Source organism: Solea senegalensis, unplaced genomic scaffold, assembly GCF_019176455.1.
Source record: "Solea senegalensis isolate Sse05_10M unplaced genomic scaffold, IFAPA_SoseM_1 scf7180000012871, whole genome shotgun sequence".
Classification (NCBI taxonomy): Eukaryota; Metazoa; Chordata; class Actinopteri; order Pleuronectiformes; family Soleidae; genus Solea; species Solea senegalensis.
In genome coordinates this window covers 25264-48823 of record NW_025320713.1, presented here as the reverse complement: position 1 = coordinate 48823, position 23560 = coordinate 25264, and the positions used below count along the sequence as shown (strand labels likewise).

Sequence of the window (23560 nt, the reverse complement as noted above, 5' to 3'; positions counted from 1 at the left end):
ACAGGAAGGTGATGATCTATCGCTTTGTCACCAAAGCTTCTGTGGAGGAGAGGATTACACAGGTCTGTCACAGTTAGCACCAGAAGAAATTATACAATTATACATGAGAACCTGCTCATGTCTTCATCTTCACCCGTTTTGTTCCACTAGGTGGCAAAGAAGAAGATGATGCTCACCCACCTGGTGGTGCGGCCGGGTCTTGGCTCCAAGACTGGCTCCATGTCTAAGCAAGAGCTCGATGATATCCTTAAGTTTGGAACAGAGGAGTTGTTTAAAGATGAACTTGGAGAGGGTGAGATGATTTAACCCACATACAGTAAAATACTGATGGACACAAATAATCTGGCTTTTGTCCTTTTTCTGAACTCTACTCTGATGTCACAGAAGTTACAGGGACTGACTCTGATTGAATTTTATTTGACTTGTTTTGCTTTCAGGAGATAACAAGGAGGATGACAGCAGTGTGATCCACTACGATGACCACGCAATCGATCGCTTGCTCGACAGGAACCAGTCTGCTACAGATGACACTGAGATTCAGAGCATGAATGAATACCTCAGCTCCTTTAAAGTGGCCCAGTACGTGGTCAAAGATGAAGAAGATGAGGTATGAATTTGTCTGAATTTGTGTGAAATTTGAGTGGGTTTCTGTAGTTGTAGCATAATTGCCTCAAATATTCTGAAATTTAGCAAGAACTTCCTCTAACATTGTTGTTCAGCCCTGTACAGACAATGTTAATTAGTTTTTACTCACATAAAATGTCTTAATTTGAATACCGTACACATGCACTCTCTGTACTGTCTAATTTCTTTAAGGAGGAGGAGGTGGAAAGGGAGGTGATCAAGCAAGAGGAGAGTGTTGATCCTGATTACTGGGAGAAGTTGCTTCGTCACCACTATGAGCAACAGCAGGAGGATCTCGCCCGCAATCTGGGCAAAGGCAAAAGAACTCGAAAACCTGTGAACTATAATGACGGCTCCCAGGAGGACCGAGGTATAAGACAGGGTACAGAACAACATATAATGAAACCTCTTCATGTGTATGAATGCTGTGCTGTTAGTCTGTGTTTGTTGTTGGTGTGCCTGTGATGATGTTTTGTGAAATAAGATAGAGCATAGTAATGTGTTTATGGCTGCAATGAAAGTATTATCAGTTTAAAATATTTCTTATTAATCTGCTAAATAATTATTTAAATGACAAAGTCCTCAAATGTTTTGTCCACAAACCAAAGACCTTCAGTTTACTGTCACAGAGGAGCAAAGAGACCAGAAAATATATAAATGAAATATAAAACAAACTAGCTGTCTAATTAGTTGATTGTCACATTGATTAATTGTTATAGCTCTGAAGATTTTCTCTGACAAAGCTTTAGAAAGACAATATGTAATCCCTTGGAAATGACAGAATCACAACATATCCAGGAAAGATTTGCTAAATAATACACACATTTTTAACACCCACTCATGTACACATAGCTGTTTTGGGTTGTTACCCATAATACGCTGTGACAAACAACAAGTTAGTAGACAAAGATGCTGACAGTGTAGTGTAACTATTGATGTAGAAATTCAATTTCATTTTCAGAAATAAGCCCTAAGGACAAATAAATGTGGATAATAAGTAAAAATGTGATGTTGACATCAACAGCTCCATCATGATGACTTTAGACTTACTTTTTGTTAGTGAAGTGATTTGCTTTTCTATTTTTTTTCTTTCTTTTTTCCTTACTTTTCTGTCTGTGTGTGCTTTGTTTAGACTGGCAGGAGGATCAGTCAGATAACCAATCTGATTACTCAGTGGCCTCAGAGGAGGGCGACGAAGACTTTGATGAACGGACAGAAGGTAACGAAACTGTTGAATTCACTGCTTGTTTTACCATGTGTGTCCTTCTGTGGTAAAGTAGCTTCTCTCTTACTCTGTAATAATAAATGTTGTATTCATTGATGTGGTCATTGTGCTGCTCTTTAACTTCGCATCCTAACAATTTGGAGGTAGTTCATGCTTATGAATTTACAGATTATAAATAATCTCAACACTTAAAGCCCCATTTGTGTCATTCACTAACATCCTTCAAACCATCCCTGCAGATCTTTATTCAGACTCAGACGACAGCTACGATATCCACATTGACAACTTCAACAACTCAGGAAACAGCACTTGTTGCTGCATCATCTGCACAGAGCGTAGAGACCTTCATAATAATCTCATTGGCTTTGCCATGAGCAACAACATCTGGTTTGATGATGGCGACTGTGTAGGATCTACTGACAGGAACTATGGGAGAGGAGAGCAGAGCAAGTGATGAATAACAAATAAAAAGGCTTATAATTTACAACAGTTTACTCAATGAGCAAACACTAGGCAACAGTGGAGAGAAAAAAACTCTCTTTAACAGGGGGAAATTTCTTCGCAGAACCAGACTCAAAGATCTGCAGCATCTGCCTCGGCCGGTTGGGATGAGAGGGAAAATAGGGGATGAAGGATAGGTGGGGGACAGAAAGGATGGGTAGAAAAAAAAGAGAAAAAGTAACAAGAAGAGATGAGAGCCGGAGACAACAAATCAACATATCAACAATAAAACTGGAGGAAAGGGAGAGAACAAGAGGAAGAGGGAACAAGAAACTGACAGCAAAAGAACAAAACTAAAATAACGATAAAATACAAACAAAAACAAACCAATGAAATTCAGATGGCAAGCTAGGACAGACTATGCCTCCATAATAAAACCAAAACGGGGGGGGGAGGGCAAAAAGAGGTGGGAGACAAGAGAGGAGGAGAGACCAGGAGCAGGAGTGTACAAGAGAGACAGGGGGAGAACAATTAGTGGAGGATGAAATCAAATAACAATAGAAAAATAAATTAGAATACTCCATGACTTGCTAAGCAAGAGATATATCTTTGTTGTTTTTTTTTGAATTGCTTGAGGGTCTCGACAGCTCTTGCATGTAAACGAAGGCTGTTCCATTACATTTGGATCTCCCCTGTTTTGTAGCTGTGATCTATGCATGTGTAAGAGCAGGTCACCTGACATCAGAGCTCTGCCTGGAGTGTGTGGCTTCAAGAGCTCTGTCAGGTACACAGGTGCCAGGCCATTGAGACTTTTAAAAGCAGGTAAAAGGAAAATAGACAGGGAGCCCGTGTAAAGAGGTCAGTGTTTTGTCTCTGTCAGAGGGCGAGCAGCAGCATTTTGGAGAACCTGTAAGTGTCTGAAAAGAAAGTGTGAATTGCTTGCTCTCTCAGTCTTTTGAGGGAAGAATGTAGGCCTTCACCTTTGCAAGGGGCCCTTGCAAATACTGAGCTTATTTCTCAAGTTTAAAGGTGTTTTCCATAATCACACAAAGTTTCCAGACAGCTGCGTGACAGAATTAATCATCTAAGAGGTCAGAATAACAGGTCCAAAAAAAATAATTTCACTTTTCTTTTTGTTGAGGGTTAAGAAGTTGAACTCCATTCGTGTCGGTTAAGATGTAAATTAAACTATTTCCATCGTACCTGTTATGCTTTCTTCATTTTCTGACTGCTGAGGCGCCTCCTCCTCTTCTTCATCATTCACCAGACCGTCATCTTTAACCTCACATACACACAAAGAAAAAAGATAATAGACATGGCTGTAGTCTGTAAACACTCGTAAGCATCAACTCTTTTATGAATGATCTATGGCTGGTTACTTACGTTAATACTTGTACTATCAGCTTCTACTATCAGAAAAGGTTAAGCCAGGAAGAGGAAGAGTTGCTGTGTGACACCCAAAAAACACTATATATATATATGTGTGTATATATATATATATATATATATATATTATAAATAACGTTAGGAGCATCAGCATCAATACATTCTTGTAAATAATTAAGTTAAGTTTGAGTGATTTATATTTAGTTGCTTCAGGCTCTTTATATTATTCTGATGGTTTGCTGCATTATTTAGGTAGAAGAGAGCCACTATTAATTTGAACACCTGATACACCTGACAAGTCAAAAAACCTTACTTTTATATGATTGGCTTTAAAATAATAATATTTGTGTGAGTGTGTTTTTTAGTGCTCACCACTTTACGTTCACCACCGTGCTCCAGAACCAACTTCTCTTTGCTCAGTTCCTCTAAAATCATTCTCTGGAGCAGAGGAGCGTTGGCTCCTCGCAGCACCGCCACCAGCTCCCCGCCCTGTCCAGTCGGCATAAATAATATTCTTTATAGGTACAGAGTTAGTTTACTGTGTCATTTTGTCGTATGAAACAGGTATTACAAATAAATGACTTGCTGGTTCGTACTAGTGCAGGGCCTGGAGGTGAACTTTGAGTGCATCTCTTCTATTTTGCATTTTAATCAACAAACTGCACTAAAGTATGTTAATGAGTGAAACAAAACATGTAGTTTATGCTTTATATAAATAAACAGGATAAATAAAAGAGTACATATACTATATATATATGTTCATTCTCTAGTACAACTGCTTACAGTATAATTTATTCTCACTTGTTCCTTGTATGTTTTATAGGGGTGGGTCAGATTATTGATTTGGCGATATATATCCTTCCTGGTGCAATGAGATAATCAGTACACCAGGGGAAATGTCAATATTTTAATTAACAAAAGCAGGGTTTCTGGTCCTGGGGACCCACTGCCCTGCATGTTTTAGAGGTTTCCTTCGTCGTTATCAGGTTTCTGCGGTGCTTGCTGATGAGCTGACCATTTAAATCAGGTGTGTTGGAGCAGGGCAACACACCTGATTCGGATGAACAGCTCGTTATCAGGCTTCTGCAGAGCTTGATGACGAGCTGACCAGTCAGGTGTGTTGGAGCAGGGCAACATCTAAAACGTGCAGCACAGTGTTCCCTGAGGACCAGGGTTGGGAAACACTGATCTAAAGTAAACAGTTTCAGTCGCCGGCCGTCACTGCTTCATGTCTCCTTGCTGATAATGGTGGAGAAAACTATGTTAAGAGATGCACCATCAACATCAACATTCAATACATAGACTTTATGCACTCTCTTTGTTGTGAATAAATAGAGATATCCTGCACTTTTGACTTTTCACAGACATTTTGTTTTCTTCAGTTAAGACAAATATTGTGACAGTATCACTATATCATTGTCTTACAATATATTGATTATCACAGAATCGCTGTATCTCGTATCGTATGATTCCCTATGATTCCCACCCCTAATGTTTTATAGTCATACTTTTTTTTCCCCCCACAGTGCCTAAAAACATATACATGTGAGAGTAATAGCCAGAAAATATTTTACTTTTTTACCTGGACAAATTTATATGCTTAACCTTAAACATACAGTTACACACACACACACATACTTACCGCATAGATCAGGAAAGTGGGCTCACATTTCCCTCGATACCTTTCCAAAGCATCAATGCTGTCTGCCTCGGCCTGCATCAAACACAAACACACACACAGATGCTGCCTCACAATTTAAATTCATTTCAAATTTAACTTGTTCACTTTCACATACACTGTCTTTTCCTTACTGTGGCAAAATGTAACAGGTCATCACCCAGCTCGTTTTTTATTTTGCGCAGAAGGCTGACAACAGCACGGCAGGGACCACACCACTGCTGGTAAACATCGACGACTGTAAAAAGACAAACAATTGTTTGTGTGCGAGAGACAGGGAAGAAGGACAGACTGGTCCAAGCATTTCATCTGCAGTTACTGCAGTGAACACAGTGGGGCAGCAGCAGCATACAATAAATTATTGTCAGAGCTCACACTCAGACCTACGAGCAATCCAACAGCCTATAATCATGATGTCTTAAAACTAGTTTTTAAAAGAAAATTGGATCTGCTGCTCCCTAACTTAGAGAGCCTTTATTAACCAAAATGTGTTTCCAATTCCACTCACTGCAAAGGAAGTGCACTTTAAAATTCTTCATTTGATAGATCATAACAACTGTACCTTCTGCCAGGAACACATGTAAACAAAGGAACATTTAGATTTACATTTGCAGATGTTTTGGAAAGATCTACCTGACCGGTTAATTCCCTTAGTTTGACAGATTCCCACACTGACAAAAGAAAATATCATTTTTTGTATAATTTCAAGAAATACACTCATAATATTTTTTGCATAAGGACAGATTCCTAAAAACTGAGGCAAACTTCATCCTTCTCAAGGAACTATATCATTATATTGTGGCACTTGAAATTAATAAAGAAGAATACTGCTGCAAGACTTTACAATTTAATAGATGTTAACTGAGAACCTTCTAAATGTTTGATCTTTATGTGTCAGAATCAGAATCTGTTTTATTACTAAGTAGGTATTGACTCACAGTGATTTTCTGTGGTGGGGAAACATGGTATCAAGTATATAAGTATAATGAAGACAAACATTTTCTTTATTGATTTAATTTATTGGTCTAAACATTACCTGATGTATAAATTCTGTATATGTGTTTTGAATGTTAGACTAAACATTTGTTATATTGTGATTGGAGAACGTTGTGTAAAGATAAATTGAATTAGTTCTGAGTGTTTGCAATGAAATTTGAACTAATTAAATGGAAAAAAAAGCTCATTCACAGACAGTATTTGGCTGATGTTTTGATGTGATGCTCATGATTCACTTTCATAGTTTAAAGGACAAAACAACAACAACTTTTGACTGATCTTACCAGTTAAACCTTTGGTTGCGAGCATTTCCTCCCACTGCTCCTGGTTTGTGACCGACGCCTGCAAAAGAAAACCAATGTAAATGTTTACATTACTAAAGGTGTGTGTGTGTGTGTGTGTGTGTGTGTGCTGTTCTACCTGCAAACTCGCTTCTTTCTTCTTTCCTGCCATTTGTTTAACCTGTCAACTTTAAAATGTTCGTTATTTTTTAACGCTTCGTTATCTCAAAGCGCTGAAATGCTAATTGACTGAGTCGAAATTATGCCACGTTCTCAAACTCCTCAGATGCTGCTCACGGTTGTTTGACCCGCCTGGTTGCTAAGCAACGGCACTTTCCGCTTCCTGTAGCTGCGTTTGTTGCGTACAAAAAGTGACATTTTGCGTTATTGGGAATTAATGCCAAGGACGGTCGTGTTTTCTGTTCGCTACTAAATTGAATTAGCTTAATGGCACATGTTCTAAATATGAGTGGGAGCTACAACAATCTTTACCTCTCTGCTCTGCTTCCTACTGCCCCCTATCGATCGTCATCAGTACTGCGACTATTGTACGTACCTGCATGTTGCACCTGTTTCTTACATTAATTCATTCATTCATTCATTTTACCACTGTTAGTTATACCATCTTGAGGAGTCCCCTGTTATTTATTTTATTTATTAACATTTTTCACATTAGAAAAATTAAAAAATATATATAGTATAAACAGGAGTGGAATGATACTCAAGTAAAAGCACCACTAATTTGATCAAATTTTACTTGAGTACAATTAAAAGTACTGGTCTAAAATGTACTCAAAATAAAGTAAAAAAGTAGCTTGTATAAAATGTACTTAGTTACTTTTGAACAAGGTTGGGGTTCTTTCTTGTGTCATACAAATCATTACTTTCCCTTCTGTATATGTACAGCAATACATCACTGCCTAATATGGGGTGCAAATGCACTTTTAATAATTGAATTGTAGTTATATTATATTTTACCAATATTATTTTGCTGTTGTGAACTTTCCAAGCTGTAAATGTTAGGCACTTCTAAACAGTATGTTATTCAAAGATTACAGAGAAAATTCTGTGGGCTGATATCCGTAAAGTCCTTTAAATTCTAAAATGTCACAGTGCAGTCAGGAATTAAAAGTAAGTGTAGTATAAGGACAAGGACAAGGACGAGTACGCTTTGTGGTAAAGTATCTCCTGTTTATTCTATTTCTGAACCGCTTCATGTCAGGTGACTTTATTTTGTCCCATTTTAATGATATTTTTTTTTATTGATATGGACAACCTGTCCAATGTGCTCCCCTGTCATTCGCCCTATGTCAGCTGGGACTAGCACCGTGGAGGATAAAGCGGTAGAAGATGAGATATTTATTATAATAACTCACAAATTCAAAATATACGCTCAGTTTGTAAAACAGAACATAATGTCATAGCCTTACGTAAAGCACTTACAAAATAGTTAATCGCTATCAATGATGTATGATCAGTGACATGACAGATTTAACGTTACTGTGTGTCTTTGTGTCTTTTATGTAAATTTGGTGATGTAATGTAGTTTGGGATTTTTCATTAGGTTTAGTTTTATTTAGTTTTGAATTTTAGTTTTTAAAATTAGTTAGTTTTAATTTGTTTTTAGAGTGGGTTTGCTAGTTTTTAATAGTTCAAGTTTAAGTGTAAATGCTAAGTTTGAGTTTAGTTTTTATTAGTTATTTTTTTGTAATATAGAGTATTTACCAGGCGCAAGATGCAAAACAGTCATAATAGATGTTGTGTCATAAAAACCCCAACAAAAGATGCAATTTTAAAAATGTATTAGGACATATGAACAACCATCAATCAAATATAACAGACTACAAGAAAATGTGCGTCATACTGCTGAGGTTGGGTGCAGCTATTGTGTCAGGTAAAAATCAAATAGCCAACAGACTAAAGACACACATGAACATAACAACATAAATAATAATAAATAACCCTCATAAGCCGCATCACATGGCTTATGAGCCAGGAGTCTCAGGAAGCTCAATCTCAACAATAAATCCAATAAAATACTTAAGGTTTGATTCACTTAGATGAACCAACTCAACCCAATAATGTTATGTTTAACTTATAGCCTTGTGTCCCACATTGTAAACAAAAACAAAATTGAAAACATTATATTATGAATGAAAATACAACCTTTCAAAATTGCTGGCAGAGAAAAATAAATACACTTCATATGAACCCAAAAGGATTATGTATGAAATAAAGCACATTTTTACTACAATTTTAGTTTTAGTGAGTTCTATAAACACACAATTCAGTTTCAGCTAGTTATCGATTTTTTAAAATCAGTTAACAAAAATGTTTTTCAATTTTAACCTTGACCCAGGTTTTACTGTAGGTTGCAGCCTATAGTAAAACTCTCAGTGTCAGAGGCTTCCCCCAACTGTAACATTTCATTTAATAGGGAACGTGATACACCTTCAAAGAGCGCCCACCACTTTTGCACGTTCTTCCCTCATGAATATCAATGAACTACTGCGCTTAAGTGGTTCAGCTCCATAGACACCTCGCTCACAAAGTGGGCCCAGAAAAGCAAGTCCCACAATTAGAGCAATTTTGTTGAGAGACATATCGCAGTGCACTGTGACAGTAAGTGAGAAAGAGAATAATAAAAAGGAAACACTCAAAAAGAAATGTCGGGGCCCCTTTCTGTTATTAACAACAGCTGCACCGTTTGTTTTCCGCACTCTGCTGTATGTACCGTATGACATGTCCCTATTAGTAACCCTGTGTCTCACTCCGAGCTCATTATGCAGCCAGATGGAAAGAGCAGTCACCTCCCCTCTGTCACGGCTGCGGCGACAAGGTCCTGACACAACCCTTTATCGCAGATATATTCATACAGCCAGCGTTTAATGTGTGAGCTTCATGTTTTTTTGCTACTTTTCATCAGTAAGATATATGGAAGTGATGAGAAACCAAGGTTATAATTAGTTCTAGTTTTTATTTAGTTTTGACTTTTTCAGAGCATGTTTGCTCGTTTTTATTAGTTTAAATGGTTAGTTTTAGTTTAGTCTCAGAGAGCTAATCGGAATATTTTTTTTTTATCTTAAGTAGGCTGGAGCTGTAAAATAGGATAATAACCTATAAACAATAAGAACTCCACATTTTTCCCTATGTTTTACATTTAATGAACAGCCTGGAATTTCTTGTTCTCACAAGACATTTACTCCTTCACAAAATAAATTATTTTCTCCCAGTCTGTGGGATTCTTTCTTCCAAACAGACTCAGTTTCTTGCACAATTTCCTTCAGTCCTGATGCTAAAAATAATGTGGTAACTGATGTGACTAAAGATCAAGTATTTCTTTATTTTTGAAGCCCCAATCAAATTTTAATTTCATGAAAATAGCATAGTAGCATATAGTAGCAATGGCAGGAGCAATAGCAGTGGCAGTAGCAGTAGCAGTAGCAATCTTTGGAAATGTTGCTTAAATAGCCCTCTAAATTGAGAGCGAGTGTATGTGGGGCGTATCTGATGGATATTAAAATGCCGCTCCGGTTGACTGCCTGAACTATAGTTTGCATATTGCATTGAATTCTTTCCCAGTTGCACACTTTCTTCAGATGGGCTGGTGCATCCTCACAGTTCCACTTCTTAAAGTAACACACATCTCTCATGATGCTGCCACTGACAAACGTCTGTGTATCTGTTTGCTTCATTCACGTCTCAGAGTCAGTATGACGTTAATATTTTGCTCTCAGAACACAATGATTCATAACCATCCATTAAATAAAATAAAAGATGTGCCAGTCTGCCCGTCCATCACCGCTGACTGTGGATGGAATGAATCTAGACTCGAGATGTTCACGTCATGTCGCTGATCATTTGTTTCTTAGAATCTGAAGGACGCTGCTTTGAGATGCGTTCTCTTCCGATGTTGGTACAAAAGGTTATAAAGCAGGCTTTCAGTCCCAATGTTAACTTGAAGAACCACTTATCATCTCCCCTGGTGAATTTCTGTTAATCTCTCCTCTGAAATACAGAGACACTGAGGATTTGAAGCCATGACAGCGCCGGAGATTAATCTTTGTCAACGCATCTTAAGCACAAAAGTAATTTTAAGCCTCATTAAAGGACTCCATTTGTTGTGTTTATTTTTGCTTCCATATAAGATCGTCAAAGCCAAGGCCCAAAGGATTTGAGTCTAATTATTCAGAGACAAATGGTGGAGAAATCCCACTTGGTCTTTAGCATTGTGTTTTTAAGGAACTGCTCAAAACAAGGAAAACAAACTCTTAGTTTGTTTGCTTGTTATTGTCTGATATATATTTTTTTAGCTGCAGCTAATCATCCATTCATCCATTTTCTACCTCTTTATCCTCCACATGAAGGTTGCGGGGTGCCAGTTGACATAGGGCAAAAGGCGCGGTACACCGTGGACAGGAGGGTCGCTCATTCACCCTTTCACTCACACATACATTCAATTTAGTGTCCAATTAACCTCTGCATTTTTGGACTGTGGGAGGAAAACCTATGCACACATGGAGCGAACATGCAAACCACACAGAAAGGCCCTCAGTCGAATCAGGTTGCAAATCTAGACCTTATTGCTGTGAGGCAACAATGTGAGCCACTACACCTCCTTGTTTCAGTTCAAGAAATGATAAATATAAAATCAGTGTGGTGGCTAAAATATAAAGGTGTACCAGCTCATAAAGCAAAATGTTTTGACTCATGTGGAGAGGGAGTATGCGTTATGAAAAATATCATAATAAATATGATTGCAGATTATTTTTCATGTTGATTAGCTAACCCAAATAATCAGTGCCACACTGCACTGCTGCAAAGTATAAATAATAAATAAAACTCGACTCTAAAAAGCTCCAAATGCAAACGTCACACACTGCATTGGCATACATTCATTTGAACAAAGCATTAATCCTAACCTTAACCTCAACCACAATTCGAATCTTAGCCATAAACTTAACCCGTTCCTTCCAAATCAGGGTGTAGGACATCATTATGACCAGGTTTTGGTCTCCATGAAGACTACTGGTCCTGACAAGTTCAGTGTTTATGCCAGAAAAAGTCCTCAAATGGTAACAAATACAGTTGAACACACACACACCAAATCAAAAAACTAGTCACACAGGCTGCAGACAGAGATGTTTTCAGCTTCACTTTTTGTTTCTTGTAATGTGTGCACAAACACATTTACCTTCTGAGGAAGAGTAATGCCCAAACACCCGCAGGAGATTGGTAACCTAAACTGAACCATTTCCTTTAGAAATGAAGTTCTACCACATTAAGACCAGGTTTTGGTCCCCATGAGGACTACTGGTACTGACAAAGGCCCTAAAGTGGCAACAAATACGAGTACGCACACACACGCACACGCACACGCACACAGACACACACTATGCTGGGAGTTGTTTTCTTTTTAATTCAGAAAAGCTCCGCACTTTCAATATTCTGGTTTTATGCTTATCAGCTCCTGCAGGCCTCAAACTTATCCTGTAAGCAATACAGTAATTGAATACGAAATAGCTTACATTTTCTGCTGATATATTTGTTGAACGTCATGGTGTATAATGTCAAGTACAGACATTATTCCATCTGCTCGTTGCACCAGGCTGCGAGTTTAGGAGTGGCAGCTGTGCTTTTGTGTGATACGGTGCTAGATGAAATGAAACACTCCCATTTTTAGACTTTTCATTGTTCCCCTCAGCCAACTATCCCCATTTTTCTTAGACGCCATGACAACAATGACCTGTGGTTTTACAGTCATTGAGCAGTTTAGCTGGGAAATTATTTGATCTCTGCTGCATTAATGGTGATTTTATACAGGCAGTCTATATATATATATATATACATGTATATATAGAAAGAGAGACAGCATATTGATTGTCAGTCTGTGGAGAGGGGGGCGCTTTTTCCTCTATTTCCTGACAGGCGGCTGTAAGAATGACAGAGGAAGCCAGTATGGAGGAAGTCATCTGCATCTAAATAAGGACCGCCAATGGCTTTGTCAAAGTCCATTAACAAGTTGCCATATTTGATAAACACATCTATTTTCCTCCCCTTCCCATTCATACAAATCACCCTGAAGCAAAAATGACTTTCCTAAAAAGGGGGGAACGTGCAGTGAGAGAAAGATTCCATTGAAATTTAATTTTGATGCAAATTGTGATTGATTTGTGGACTGTATGATGCACCGGGGAAATTTGTCTCACATCTGGTGGACCATGTCGGTCTCTAAAGAACTGTTTTGATTTAAACTTGGGAAGTTGAAATTTTTATTTTCGCTTGCTGCATCTGATTGCCCAACTGCAGTACTGGTTTGACTGAAACAAAGCAGCTGATGTTCTGCTCTTTCTTCTGTCAGTGAAGGCTCTAGATCAGAGGTGTCAAACTGGCGGCCTGTGGTCCACATGCAGCCCCCCAATCAATTACACGAGGCCCACTCTTGATATCATGTTATAATGAAAAAATGGTCCACAACCTCCTCTTCTTAACATTAAATACCACATATATAAGCTTGTGTAATGTTTTAATTACAAATGTCTACCATTTTATTTACGTACATTTTGATTTACTTCTGTTTTTATATAAAAATAGATTTATTTTGTAAGTTTCTGTTGTGAAGTATACATTGTTTCATATCAAAACAAGCACTTTTATTTTAGAATTCTGTGAAATATCACTTTGAATATCTATATTGTGATATTATAGTGGAATATTGTGTTATAATTTAAGATGTTATTGCCGACTCTAGACCGACCCCCTCTTGACCAGACTAGACACTTGTTGGCCCCCAGGTCATTTGAGTTTGACACCCCTGCTCTAGATCCATGGTTCTAAAACTGCGGTACATGTACCACCAGTAGTATGTGCGCTTGAATGATGAAATGACACAATGAAACAAATGACAAAAAAAACCTGAATATTAAATAATAATTACCTTATCTCTCGCTCCATCTTAATCTAATTTCACTATATCAGTGTGTGAAGTATACTGTATATGTGAGGAAGAGGAGGATGATGAGATAGCAAATTATCTTATTGGGAATAAATCTGCCCACTGTATTTTAACGTAGGCGATAATGGTGTTACTTCAAGAGCTGAATATTTTCTCAGGTGGTGCTTGATATAAAAAGTCCCAGAACCACTGCTCTAGATAGCTGATCTGGCTTTGTGGCATCATTAGCAGTATGTCTCTGTAATCTGTCAAAGCCGAATCAACGTCAGCGTAATTGCTGCAGACACTCAGTCTACTACACGTAATTCGGCTTTGCTGCTCCTCATTTCATCTTTTCCCCAGCACGCCATGTTTGGGGTGACGGAATAACACTAATGGCAATCCTTTATATCAGTCAATAAAAGGGACATTTTTGATTTTTATGAAAGTACAAATAATATCCCACAGTTCTTAATATTCAAAGCTCTCATTAATTTTATGTATCTGCTTTGCAAGACAGAATAGTAACACATCGCAAACTGAAGCCATTACTCAAGACCAAGGTTAAACTAGTTTGTGATTTTTCATTAGTTTTAATTTTAATTAGTTTTTAGAGCGGGTTTTTATTGGTTTTTATTTTTTGTAAATGCTTAGTTTTAGTTTAGTTTTAGTATTTAGTAAGTTAGTTTAGTTTAGAGTATTTGCCAGGTGCAAGATTCAAAAAGGTGATAATTAGTATTGTGTCATAAAAACCCAGCAAAAGATGCCATTTTAAATGTTTAACTGTTTAATTGTTTTAGATGAACAAGCATCCCTGAATTAAATATAACAGTCTACAAGAACATGTGTATAATACTGCCGATGTTGGATATAGTTAGTGTGCAGTCAGGTCAATTAAAACACAACATTTGATGCAGATTAACAATAACTGTGATTTTAATTCAGCCCAAAAAAACTAAAAAAAGACATCAAGTTGCAGTCTCAAACCGAGGGTGTGAAGATTAAAGGTTAAAGCTGGTGTAATTAGTGAGAGGAAAAACACAAAGAGCACAGTGATGTGTGTGTCTGTGTGTATGTGGTCATGTTTTACTTGTTGACACTGACATGAAAACACACTATCAGGAAGTCCAGATGATTGGTTGGCCTGTTATCATAGAGGTGCCTTCCGCACTGATATTTCAAAGCGATACCTTGTTCTGGTCGGAGAACAAAAAAGCTCCAGGCCAGCAAAATGGTGGAGGAGGAGGGAGAAGAAGAAATCAAATCAGACATATTAAGTGGATTACGAGTTATCTGCAGCACAGCGTGTAATTGGTTTGGTGTTATCGTTGTAATGTCTGATAGGTGCTAATTGAAAAGCCAGTTTATTAGTGGGTAGACGGTCTCCGGAGGGGTGGGTTGTGGTTTAAAGGTCTTGTTTCGAAATAGCCTCCCCAAAGATTACAGATAATGGACTGCTTCTTCTGAAGCTTTAACTTCTCTCAGATATAACTCTTGTCAACTGCGTCCATTTGCCTGCAGGTCTTGTGAGAGTAACACTCAATGTAGTGATAATAACATGTTTTATTCCGATGTTTTATTCGGGGTAACATACTCTTCTGCATTTACATTGCTCTGTGGGATTCTTACATTAGCGTAGCTCTTATGTATTTGACAGCGGCAGGCTGTTTGAAGCCAGTGTGAGTCATGGAAAAAAAACACTGTGGTTCCATCAATTCCTTTCAGTTGTTCTGTCCGTTGATTAAAACGTGATGCAACTATAAAAAAGACCGGTGCAAGCAGAGACTCCTGACGCTAACAAGTCCTTTGGTTTGTGGTATACAGGTTATGCGTGGCAGCTGTGGATGCATGACTGTCAGATCTATTTGGACTGGTGTAAAAGAATAACATATGAATGATGCCTCTGTTGTAACCCTTAGAACACAGAGCATTTAGGCTGCTTTTTTCCATTACTATGTTAAAAAGTATATGTAGCGGCTTTAAGAATGTGCAATATAGAGCACAACCTATAGACAATCTGATGACATGACTTTTGTTTCCATTTTCACCAACTATATAAACACACCTGAGCCAAAATGTTTAAAAATCGGATAGAATTTGTGAAATTTGGAAATACGTCCCATTTCAAAGTTTTGTGACTTTCACACAATTATCACTACTCCCACATTTAAAACACATAGGACATAAGAAGCCTGAAGATGTGACCTAAACACACACCCCTAGAGATGTCCATATAAAAGTTGAGTATTAGTCCCACTGCAGTTTTCCAAGGGTGCACCTGTGGCACAGATCTGTGCCACGTGAGCACTAAGGGTTAAACACAGAGCTCATAATCCTAGTATCTGAAAAAAAGCTGTAACTATGCTAAGACGTGAAACAAGTAGAGGAGCATCTGAAGAGGTTGTGAGAGGTTCTGCCCCTCAGCATAAGATTGTGATAAAGGAGCGCACACAAGCACTGTAACCTCAGTGGTTTTGATGGCACGAAACATGATTCTGTGATCTTTGGCATCCAAAGACAGAGAGAGATGAGATGTTCAGCCACCAGTGTTTCCTTTCTCATATGTGTGCATGTCTGTGGGCTGCTCATGCTGTAACAGTGAGGGAGTGGAGTACAGTAGCTCTCCTGACACGACATCTACTGCTGACAAAATACTCCAAAAACAGAAACGCTTGGGAGGCAGTGTCCACTTCTGCTACGGGGCTATTGAAGGCTGAACTTTTAATGTGATGCTGCAGCAGTACTGCTTTAGTGTTTTTTCTTTTTTTTTTTGAGTGTTGATGGGTGCAGATGGGGTGTCTGCAGTCTGGCTGTGAGGAAAAGTGCTATGCCAGGCTTGTGCATCCGTTGCTGATGCATGCGGATAGCTGGCATGCATAATTCAAAGAGCGAATGCAGTCAAGATGATGTGCCTGACTCAGAGTGGAGGACGGACTTCCACCACAAGAACCCGCGTCCTACAGTTCTGCTCAGACGCCCTAATCAGCATAATGAGCTGTCATTGCAGGCCTTAGTGATACCACCTTTTTTCAGTCACTTAATTCCATTGATAGGGGAAGCAACTACTAGTAAATTAGCGTTGATGCATTTAGCGAAATAAAGCAACAGTCTTTTTTTACATTTTCCATAAGTCATATACATAAATAAATAATCAGTTAAAGGCCCAGTGAATAACATCTTGGAGAACCTATCACTATATTTGTTTAAGTGTATAATTGTGTATACATTCTTTTTAAGGTATATTGAATAAAGTGATTTAAAGCAAAGGGCTGGGATTAGTTGCACCCACATAAATTTGATGCATGAACCAACAAAAAAGGAGGAAATTGGCAGATAGAGTGAGACAGCGGGGAGAGTTGTGACAGAGTGTTTACATTATTTCTGGCTTGCAAAGCCCACTAGGTTCCTGACAAACGGGTGGAGGAGTCCATTTACACTCTTCAGCCCTGTCTCACAATATAGATGCTACTAAATATTAAACACCGGACCTTTAACGTGGCTTCACTCCATATTTCAGCCAACACCAACACTAACCCTTTCACCCCAGAGGGACCTGACCCCCAGTTAGAGAGCCACTGGAATATCAATGCAGTTTCAGGACAGAGACGACTTTTTTCTCTTGTCAGCACTCGATGTCAGCGAGTGTCTTTGCACAAAATGAGGAGTAATTGAGTTAGCTTTGTCTGTCAAAGTGTGAATCGAAAGTGACTGTCAAATTTTGCATTCTGCAGGGTTCTTTTTTTTTTTTTTATCTATCAGTAAACAGTATTAGGAGAACACCAAGTCTGTGGGCTGAGCTTATCTTCCTCTGCTGCAGGATTTAAAGGTATCCTCCACTCCACAGCGGCGCACTCACACTATGTGAATTTAATTACAGTGATATTGTACAGTGGAGGGAAAGGCTTGGTGGAAAAAAATATGGCTGATTGCACTGACGATCCCTCACGCTTTATGATTCCTATTTGCATCTACAAGCAGCTGCTGATGTATCCATCCTCAGTGGACCCCCTTTCTTAGTTGATCACACATACTAGATGTGAATTAACACGTAAAGAGATCCATTTGTACCAATTTAAAGACAATCAGTGGGGAATGATAATTATTTATAAACTATTTCAAATTTCAGCTCAATTGAGCCTTCAATTTACAACATGTATGGCCAAGTGACACGTTTTCACCCAGGTGTTTTACAACATGTTATTATGACATTATTGTTATGCACAGATATAGTCTTTTGTTTGCTTTTTGTAGACAGGTGGTTGTAGCCCTTTTAGTATAACACAATTGCTGTATATCTACTCGAAAACAGTTAAACACCCCGTCTGGATTAATTTGTAGAATAAAGGTTATTCTGTTCCCGCAAAATGTGAGAGAAAACTGCCTGACTGACGCCTACTTAAAATTTACACTACTGATTGTGATTGCAGTTCTAGTGTGTAATTTTGAATAGCTTATTGTAAGATATTCTGCCATCAGTTACAATGCTAACCCACCATTCCACCATGTGACCCTTGACATGACATAATTTGAGTGTTTAATAGGTCAAAACTACAAAATACCCATGCATTTTACCTGCACAGCTACAATTTCTTGTTTTCCAGCTGCACTTTTTTTCCCCTCCACATCACAGCGGAATAGTAAGAGAACTATTGTCAAGGCTTGTAATCGCACTGCCTCAGGGTTCTCTTTCCTCCTCATAAGGAGGAGGAGGACAAAAAAAAAGGCTTATGTTATATAACACAATAGAATATGTAATAGTCACACCATTCAGACAGCACTACTTTTGTGAAGGTTTTATTCTGATGACTATTATATGTCGGATGAAGAGAGATTTCATTTGTTGTTTTGGCCACTTGGGGGCGGAACCACAAACTGCATACAAGGCAACATAAGTTAATGTGGTGTACCACATGTATTCTATATCAAAGGAAAGAGCTTCACATTGATAGATTAGGCAGACGTAGAGCAGCATTTGCATTCATCTGGAGTCAGGTTTCTCTTCTCCACCTGATGAATGTTTGGTCTCTGCTGAGTCTTGGGGGAAATATGTGGCTCCTCAGCTGCTGTGTTTCTGCTCTTTTCATCGGCTTGTCATAACTTTGTGTCTGTGCTGTTTAATGCTGGGCAGGTCGGGGACATCACGGCCGACTGAAATGTGTGATATTTCTCTGAGATTGCATTCATGAATGCAGACGAGACCTTTCGTAATGCATGCACATATCTTATCCATAGTTAATTTGGCCCTGTTGATTAAAACAGCTTTAAGATAACAGCTGTTATACTGCACAAGTGTGTCTAATTTTATACACAGATTTAAAAATTGCCACATTATGTGAAGCTGCACTGTTTAGTGTTAGTTTTTCGACTGAATATTCTGCAGCACACAGAAGGACAAGGGCCATATGCTGTGAATCCAAGGACGTGTAACTTTCCATCTCAGCAGTGAGTTGTTTTTAAGAGTTAAAATGTTGGTTCCCTTTCACATAAAATGTATATTCTTGTGACACAGAAAAACTGAATCATGGAAAGGTTCAACAGTTCCATAACAAACAAACAAAATGCAGTTCACTTATGTGCTCAGGAAGATCATGTGAAGGTGGATAGCTCTGGCAAATAAATCACATGGACTGAGAGAGACAGCACTCCCCTGTAGAATAGAATAGAGTAGAATAGCTCAGCAGAAAGCAAGCGTCAGACAGAAATTATAATACAGGATGTTGTTTTCTATTTGTCTCTGTTATTGTATATTTGGTCTTCTGCTTGTTATGTTTAAGACAGTTACACTTGGTGACTCACTGTCTTGGCTTTATACCTGCGAACATTTTTCTGTTGAATGCTTCAGTTTTGTCCCCAGCACTAAATCTCGGAACATGAACCTTTTTGGTCAACATTTGGCGGGAATAATGTGGAGGTTTTGTTGCAGTTAAACACTAACCTGTGTATCCTTGAGATCCTTTCAACGTGTCAAAATGCAGTTTCTTCCTGATTAAATCTTTGCAAAACAAAATTTTAAACATAGATGTTCACTGCCCGGTGATGCACTGGCAACCCGTCCTTTTGCCCTATGTCAGCTGGGATTGGCGCCAATTGGCACCCCCACGACCCTCATGTGGAGGATAAAGCAGTAGAAGATGAATGAATGAATGAACTGATGTTGACTTCTAACACTGTTCTTTGTTGGGGCATTGTTGTTTTGTGTTGCATTATAGTAGCACCACCAACTGTCCATGTTGCTCCGCAGTACTACAACATTTTTGTAATTATGTTTACTGAAAACACTTAAGGAGGGATCACACTTTTTTACAGAGCATGAAAAGGTAATTTTAAAGGGGAACATCTGCCATGTCTTCACTCCTGAACTGATGCCACAAATGTGAAAACACTCTCCCTGTGTGTGACTATACATCTTGCCTCAACAGAATTATACAACATGCTCTTAAAGGGCTGTTCAATGATTGTACTGAATGATAGAATGATAGATCTGTTTTGTGTTTACAGTCATATTTTGAAGATTTCTGAATAACTGTTATCAAAGCGGGCTACAATCAAGCCTTTTCGAAAGTCATCCCTGGCTGATTGCGTGATCATCTGCTAAAGAGCTTGTCCTCCTTGAGGCCACCCTGTTTCCTGCCCTCCCTCGCTCCCTCCCTCCCTCCCTCCCTCCCTCCTTACATCACAGTGCATCCAGCGCTCTGAACTCTTCCGCCCTGCAAGTTCAAGGGGACAATCAGCTGCCATCAATCACCAATGCAGATGAGATGAGCAGGCTCTCTGGAGCAGCTTAGCCTGTTGAACATCACACAGAGCAAGCAAAATCCCTGAATGCAAATCATCTCCAGTAGATCACTAAATGAAAAGAACCTTTCTTTCCATAGTGCTCAACAGGGGCAGGCTTTTCAAAGCCCCGTGCCCATATGTGCCGTTTAATGATGAAAGTCAGAAAGGAAGCTGTGTCACAGGGCGGCTGCACCCTGCTCAGCAAGGTTGTTACCATGACATTTAGCAACACAATCTGGCTCATGGGGATGCGACAACATGTTTCCTAAATGGGTTTAGGATGCTGAAGAGGATTTCACAGTGTTTAAATATTCCCATTTTACTTCCTTCCGGACTGCTGGAAAACATTAGGTAAAATGTTTTTAATGAAGAGGTGGATCTGTTGGGACTCTTTGAATTTCTTTGTCTTTAAGTGTTTGACCTTCCAGCTTCTGCTGCGAAGTCGGATTGCAAGGTAAAATGCTTCTCACAGTACTCCGGCCATGACTAAGCAATTAAAAAGTGCTTCCACCAGGACCTAATATTATTATTACGGCCTTGGAGGAATACCGTCAGATGTTCTTGTACATTCCTCTTCAGGCCTGGGTAAGGAAGCCTATTTTAAAGAGAGAGGTCTGGATACGTTGGTGTGTGCGTTGACATTTGAAAGCTAAAAGTCATTCGTATTAGGAGAGTCCTTATTTTGTTGCTTTTCTATAGTGGCTTTGTTCTCTTTGGCTCCAGGGTGCAACTTGTTTTCATGCTGACTTGCACTCAGTGAACCTTGCATGATAGTTACTTTACAGAACACGTTGGCTGTGTTGTCCAGGGACAAGGCTGCACTTGATTTAATCACTAATATACCAGCGTAGTCACAGAAAATGAAGGCGCGGAGCCCACACTGCTCAAGGTGGAAAGTGTAGGTGCAGTATCAACCAAAAAACAGCAGTCATTTTTTTATTTTCATATTTGAGTTCATTATTCATTAATGAATAATGAACTATAATGAACTATAATGAACTATTCCTTCAATAAACTAATTGAAGGAATAAATCTGCATTTTTTGAGTCATGAGTCATGAAAGGGCCCACACAAGTGTCTCCCACGTAAGTCGGTGAGTGCAGCAGTTCCCTGACCTCACTGTCTCCCACACTCAACAGTCGACAATCCCCTCAAAAATCACTGCAAAGCCACAGAATAATAATAACAAGTATACTGTATGTGTTGTGGGTCGTTTTCTTGTGTCACGCATGACTTTTCGAGGCAGTCGGTCATGTTGAAAGAATACAGCATTATAATATTAAAACGATTTAGTGCTATAACTTCATAATCCAGACATCAGATCAGGGCTCATGATCAGCACACACAGTAGCCTGCATGAGTTCAGCCACTTACTGTGAGACTGCATCCCTCAAAGTTCCCCCTCTGCCTTGATATGAATAATTGAATTCACTCTGAGGGGAAAAAAAAGCATCTGACAACACCATAACACCATGACATTATAGAAGCTGTAGAATATTGCAGTGCACTTATCCATATCATTGGTGCAGCTCTATATTTATAAGTCACATACTGTATATTTGAGTAAATGTATCTGCAGCTGCATGGATTTCCTGGATGTACATTTGATCCAGGGTTGGAACGAGAGCTCAGAGAGCCGCGCTACTCTTGATTATTCCTCACAATATGAAGGATAATGTAAATCCTCGCAGGCCCCGTGAGAGCCGAGTAATGAGACCATCCAGGGTTTTAATGAGGGTTAACGTACAGGAAGGCGAAATGTATAGAAAGTCTACAAAAAGGATACATTGTGTGTGAGTGTTTCTGTCGTGCATACTGACATTAATCTAACTTGTTACCAGGTTTGCAGGGGGAATCAGACACTGTCCTTCCATCACCTTCACACAGTCCCTGGGCTCCTCCAGTCTTGAGGTGAAGTGGTTTGCACTAGTGGTGTGACAACTGTGACATTCAGGGCTGCTGTGAAGCCAATTACTCTTGGCTTTCATCATTTTTGGTCAATGACTGTTAAACTGACGGTGCCGTGAGCGACTGAATGAGGTGAAGTGTTCCCATGTGGACTGACCTCTAAAACCACCCTCTCTATTGTTATTTCTTTAAACCTTTTATATATTTTATATGAGGTTTTTAAAATAATGATAAGAAAAAATGTACCATTTTAGCAATATTTGTAATTATATAGCACCTTTCAAACCTGAGTTACAATAAATAGCCCATAATAATAGAATAATACAATAATGACATCAATAATTAGATGTCATTTCATTCAAATCTCTAGCAAATATACTAAAATACTCATTTTTATAACAAAACTTGAAAGCAAATTTTTTTTTTGTTATTCAGTATAGTCAATGAAAAGCCATTTGAAAAAGAGTGAAATTGTTATATTACTTTATACCTAATATCTTACCATATTACATTTCATTTATGTTCCCATTTGGACTTCAATGAATATTTGGGAAAAAATGCCTTTTTTTTCATTCTATTAAACAAAGATCGATAACAATAATGACAGTAGAATAGTAGAATAAACCTTTGTCACAATCCCTGGCCCTCTCAACAACTCAGTCTTTCAAAAAAAACATTTGTAATCCAATGAAAAACTATTATACAAACAAATTGGCAATAAAACACACCTGTTATGACCTATTGCCAGTCCCATTACCAGAAATCCACCCAAATGTTTTCCACATTTATGTAGCTCCATTCCTGCCCCATCACTTCCAGCCAATGTGCCCATTAGTCTGTACATTGTGCATTTTTGAGTCTTAACTGATAAATGCTTCTCTGTGTTAACCAGCTGGTCGGGAAACCAAAACAACATGATCCATGGTTCACACCTCTTCACTAATACAGTACACATTTTAAAGAATTCTCTGTAAGTGACACTACAGTGCGTCAACCGCACTCAAAGAAGTGTGTTTTATTAGGTCTGTTTGTTATCACCTTCTTATTTAAGGCTTCCACTGTATTTCATATATGCACTTATATCCACTCGAGGCAGCAGTGACACCAGGCTGTGTGTGAGGTGTTAATAAATATGACAGCCACTGCAAATGCCAAGGGATTCGGTGTGATTCAAAACAAGCACACTAATGTCACGGCTCACCTCTTTTTTACCTGTGGAAACACTGATGATATTGGATTCTAATCAATCTAATCTTGTCACACACACAATGGATGTTGTGTCTAATATAAATTAGTGATAATATAAAGTG

At 38.6% G+C, this 23560-nt stretch overlaps 2 protein-coding genes across 2 annotated transcripts; one reads left to right on the top strand and one right to left on the bottom strand.

Moving 5' to 3' along the window:
- Positions 1-6: 6 nt before the first annotated feature.
- Positions 7-2191, top strand: LOC122760040 (chromodomain-helicase-DNA-binding protein 4-like). Its single transcript, XM_044015121.1, has 5 exons — positions 7-62; positions 151-292; positions 438-607; positions 817-994; positions 1757-2191. The coding sequence occupies exons 1-5, from the start codon at positions 12-14 to the stop codon at positions 1897-1899; spliced, it is 684 nt and encodes a 227-aa protein (XP_043871056.1). The 5' UTR covers positions 7-11; the 3' UTR covers positions 1900-2191.
- Positions 2145-6834, bottom strand: LOC122760041 (thioredoxin domain-containing protein 6-like). The gene is made up of 7 exons (XM_044015122.1): positions 6771-6834; positions 6635-6692; positions 5489-5592; positions 5319-5390; positions 4049-4165; positions 3494-3572; positions 2145-2275 (listed from the first exon to the last, which is right to left on the bottom strand). The coding sequence occupies exons 1-7, from the start codon at positions 6801-6803 to the stop codon at positions 2145-2147; spliced, it is 594 nt and encodes a 197-aa protein (XP_043871057.1). The 5' UTR covers positions 6804-6834.
- Positions 6835-23560: the final 16726 nt, after the last annotated feature.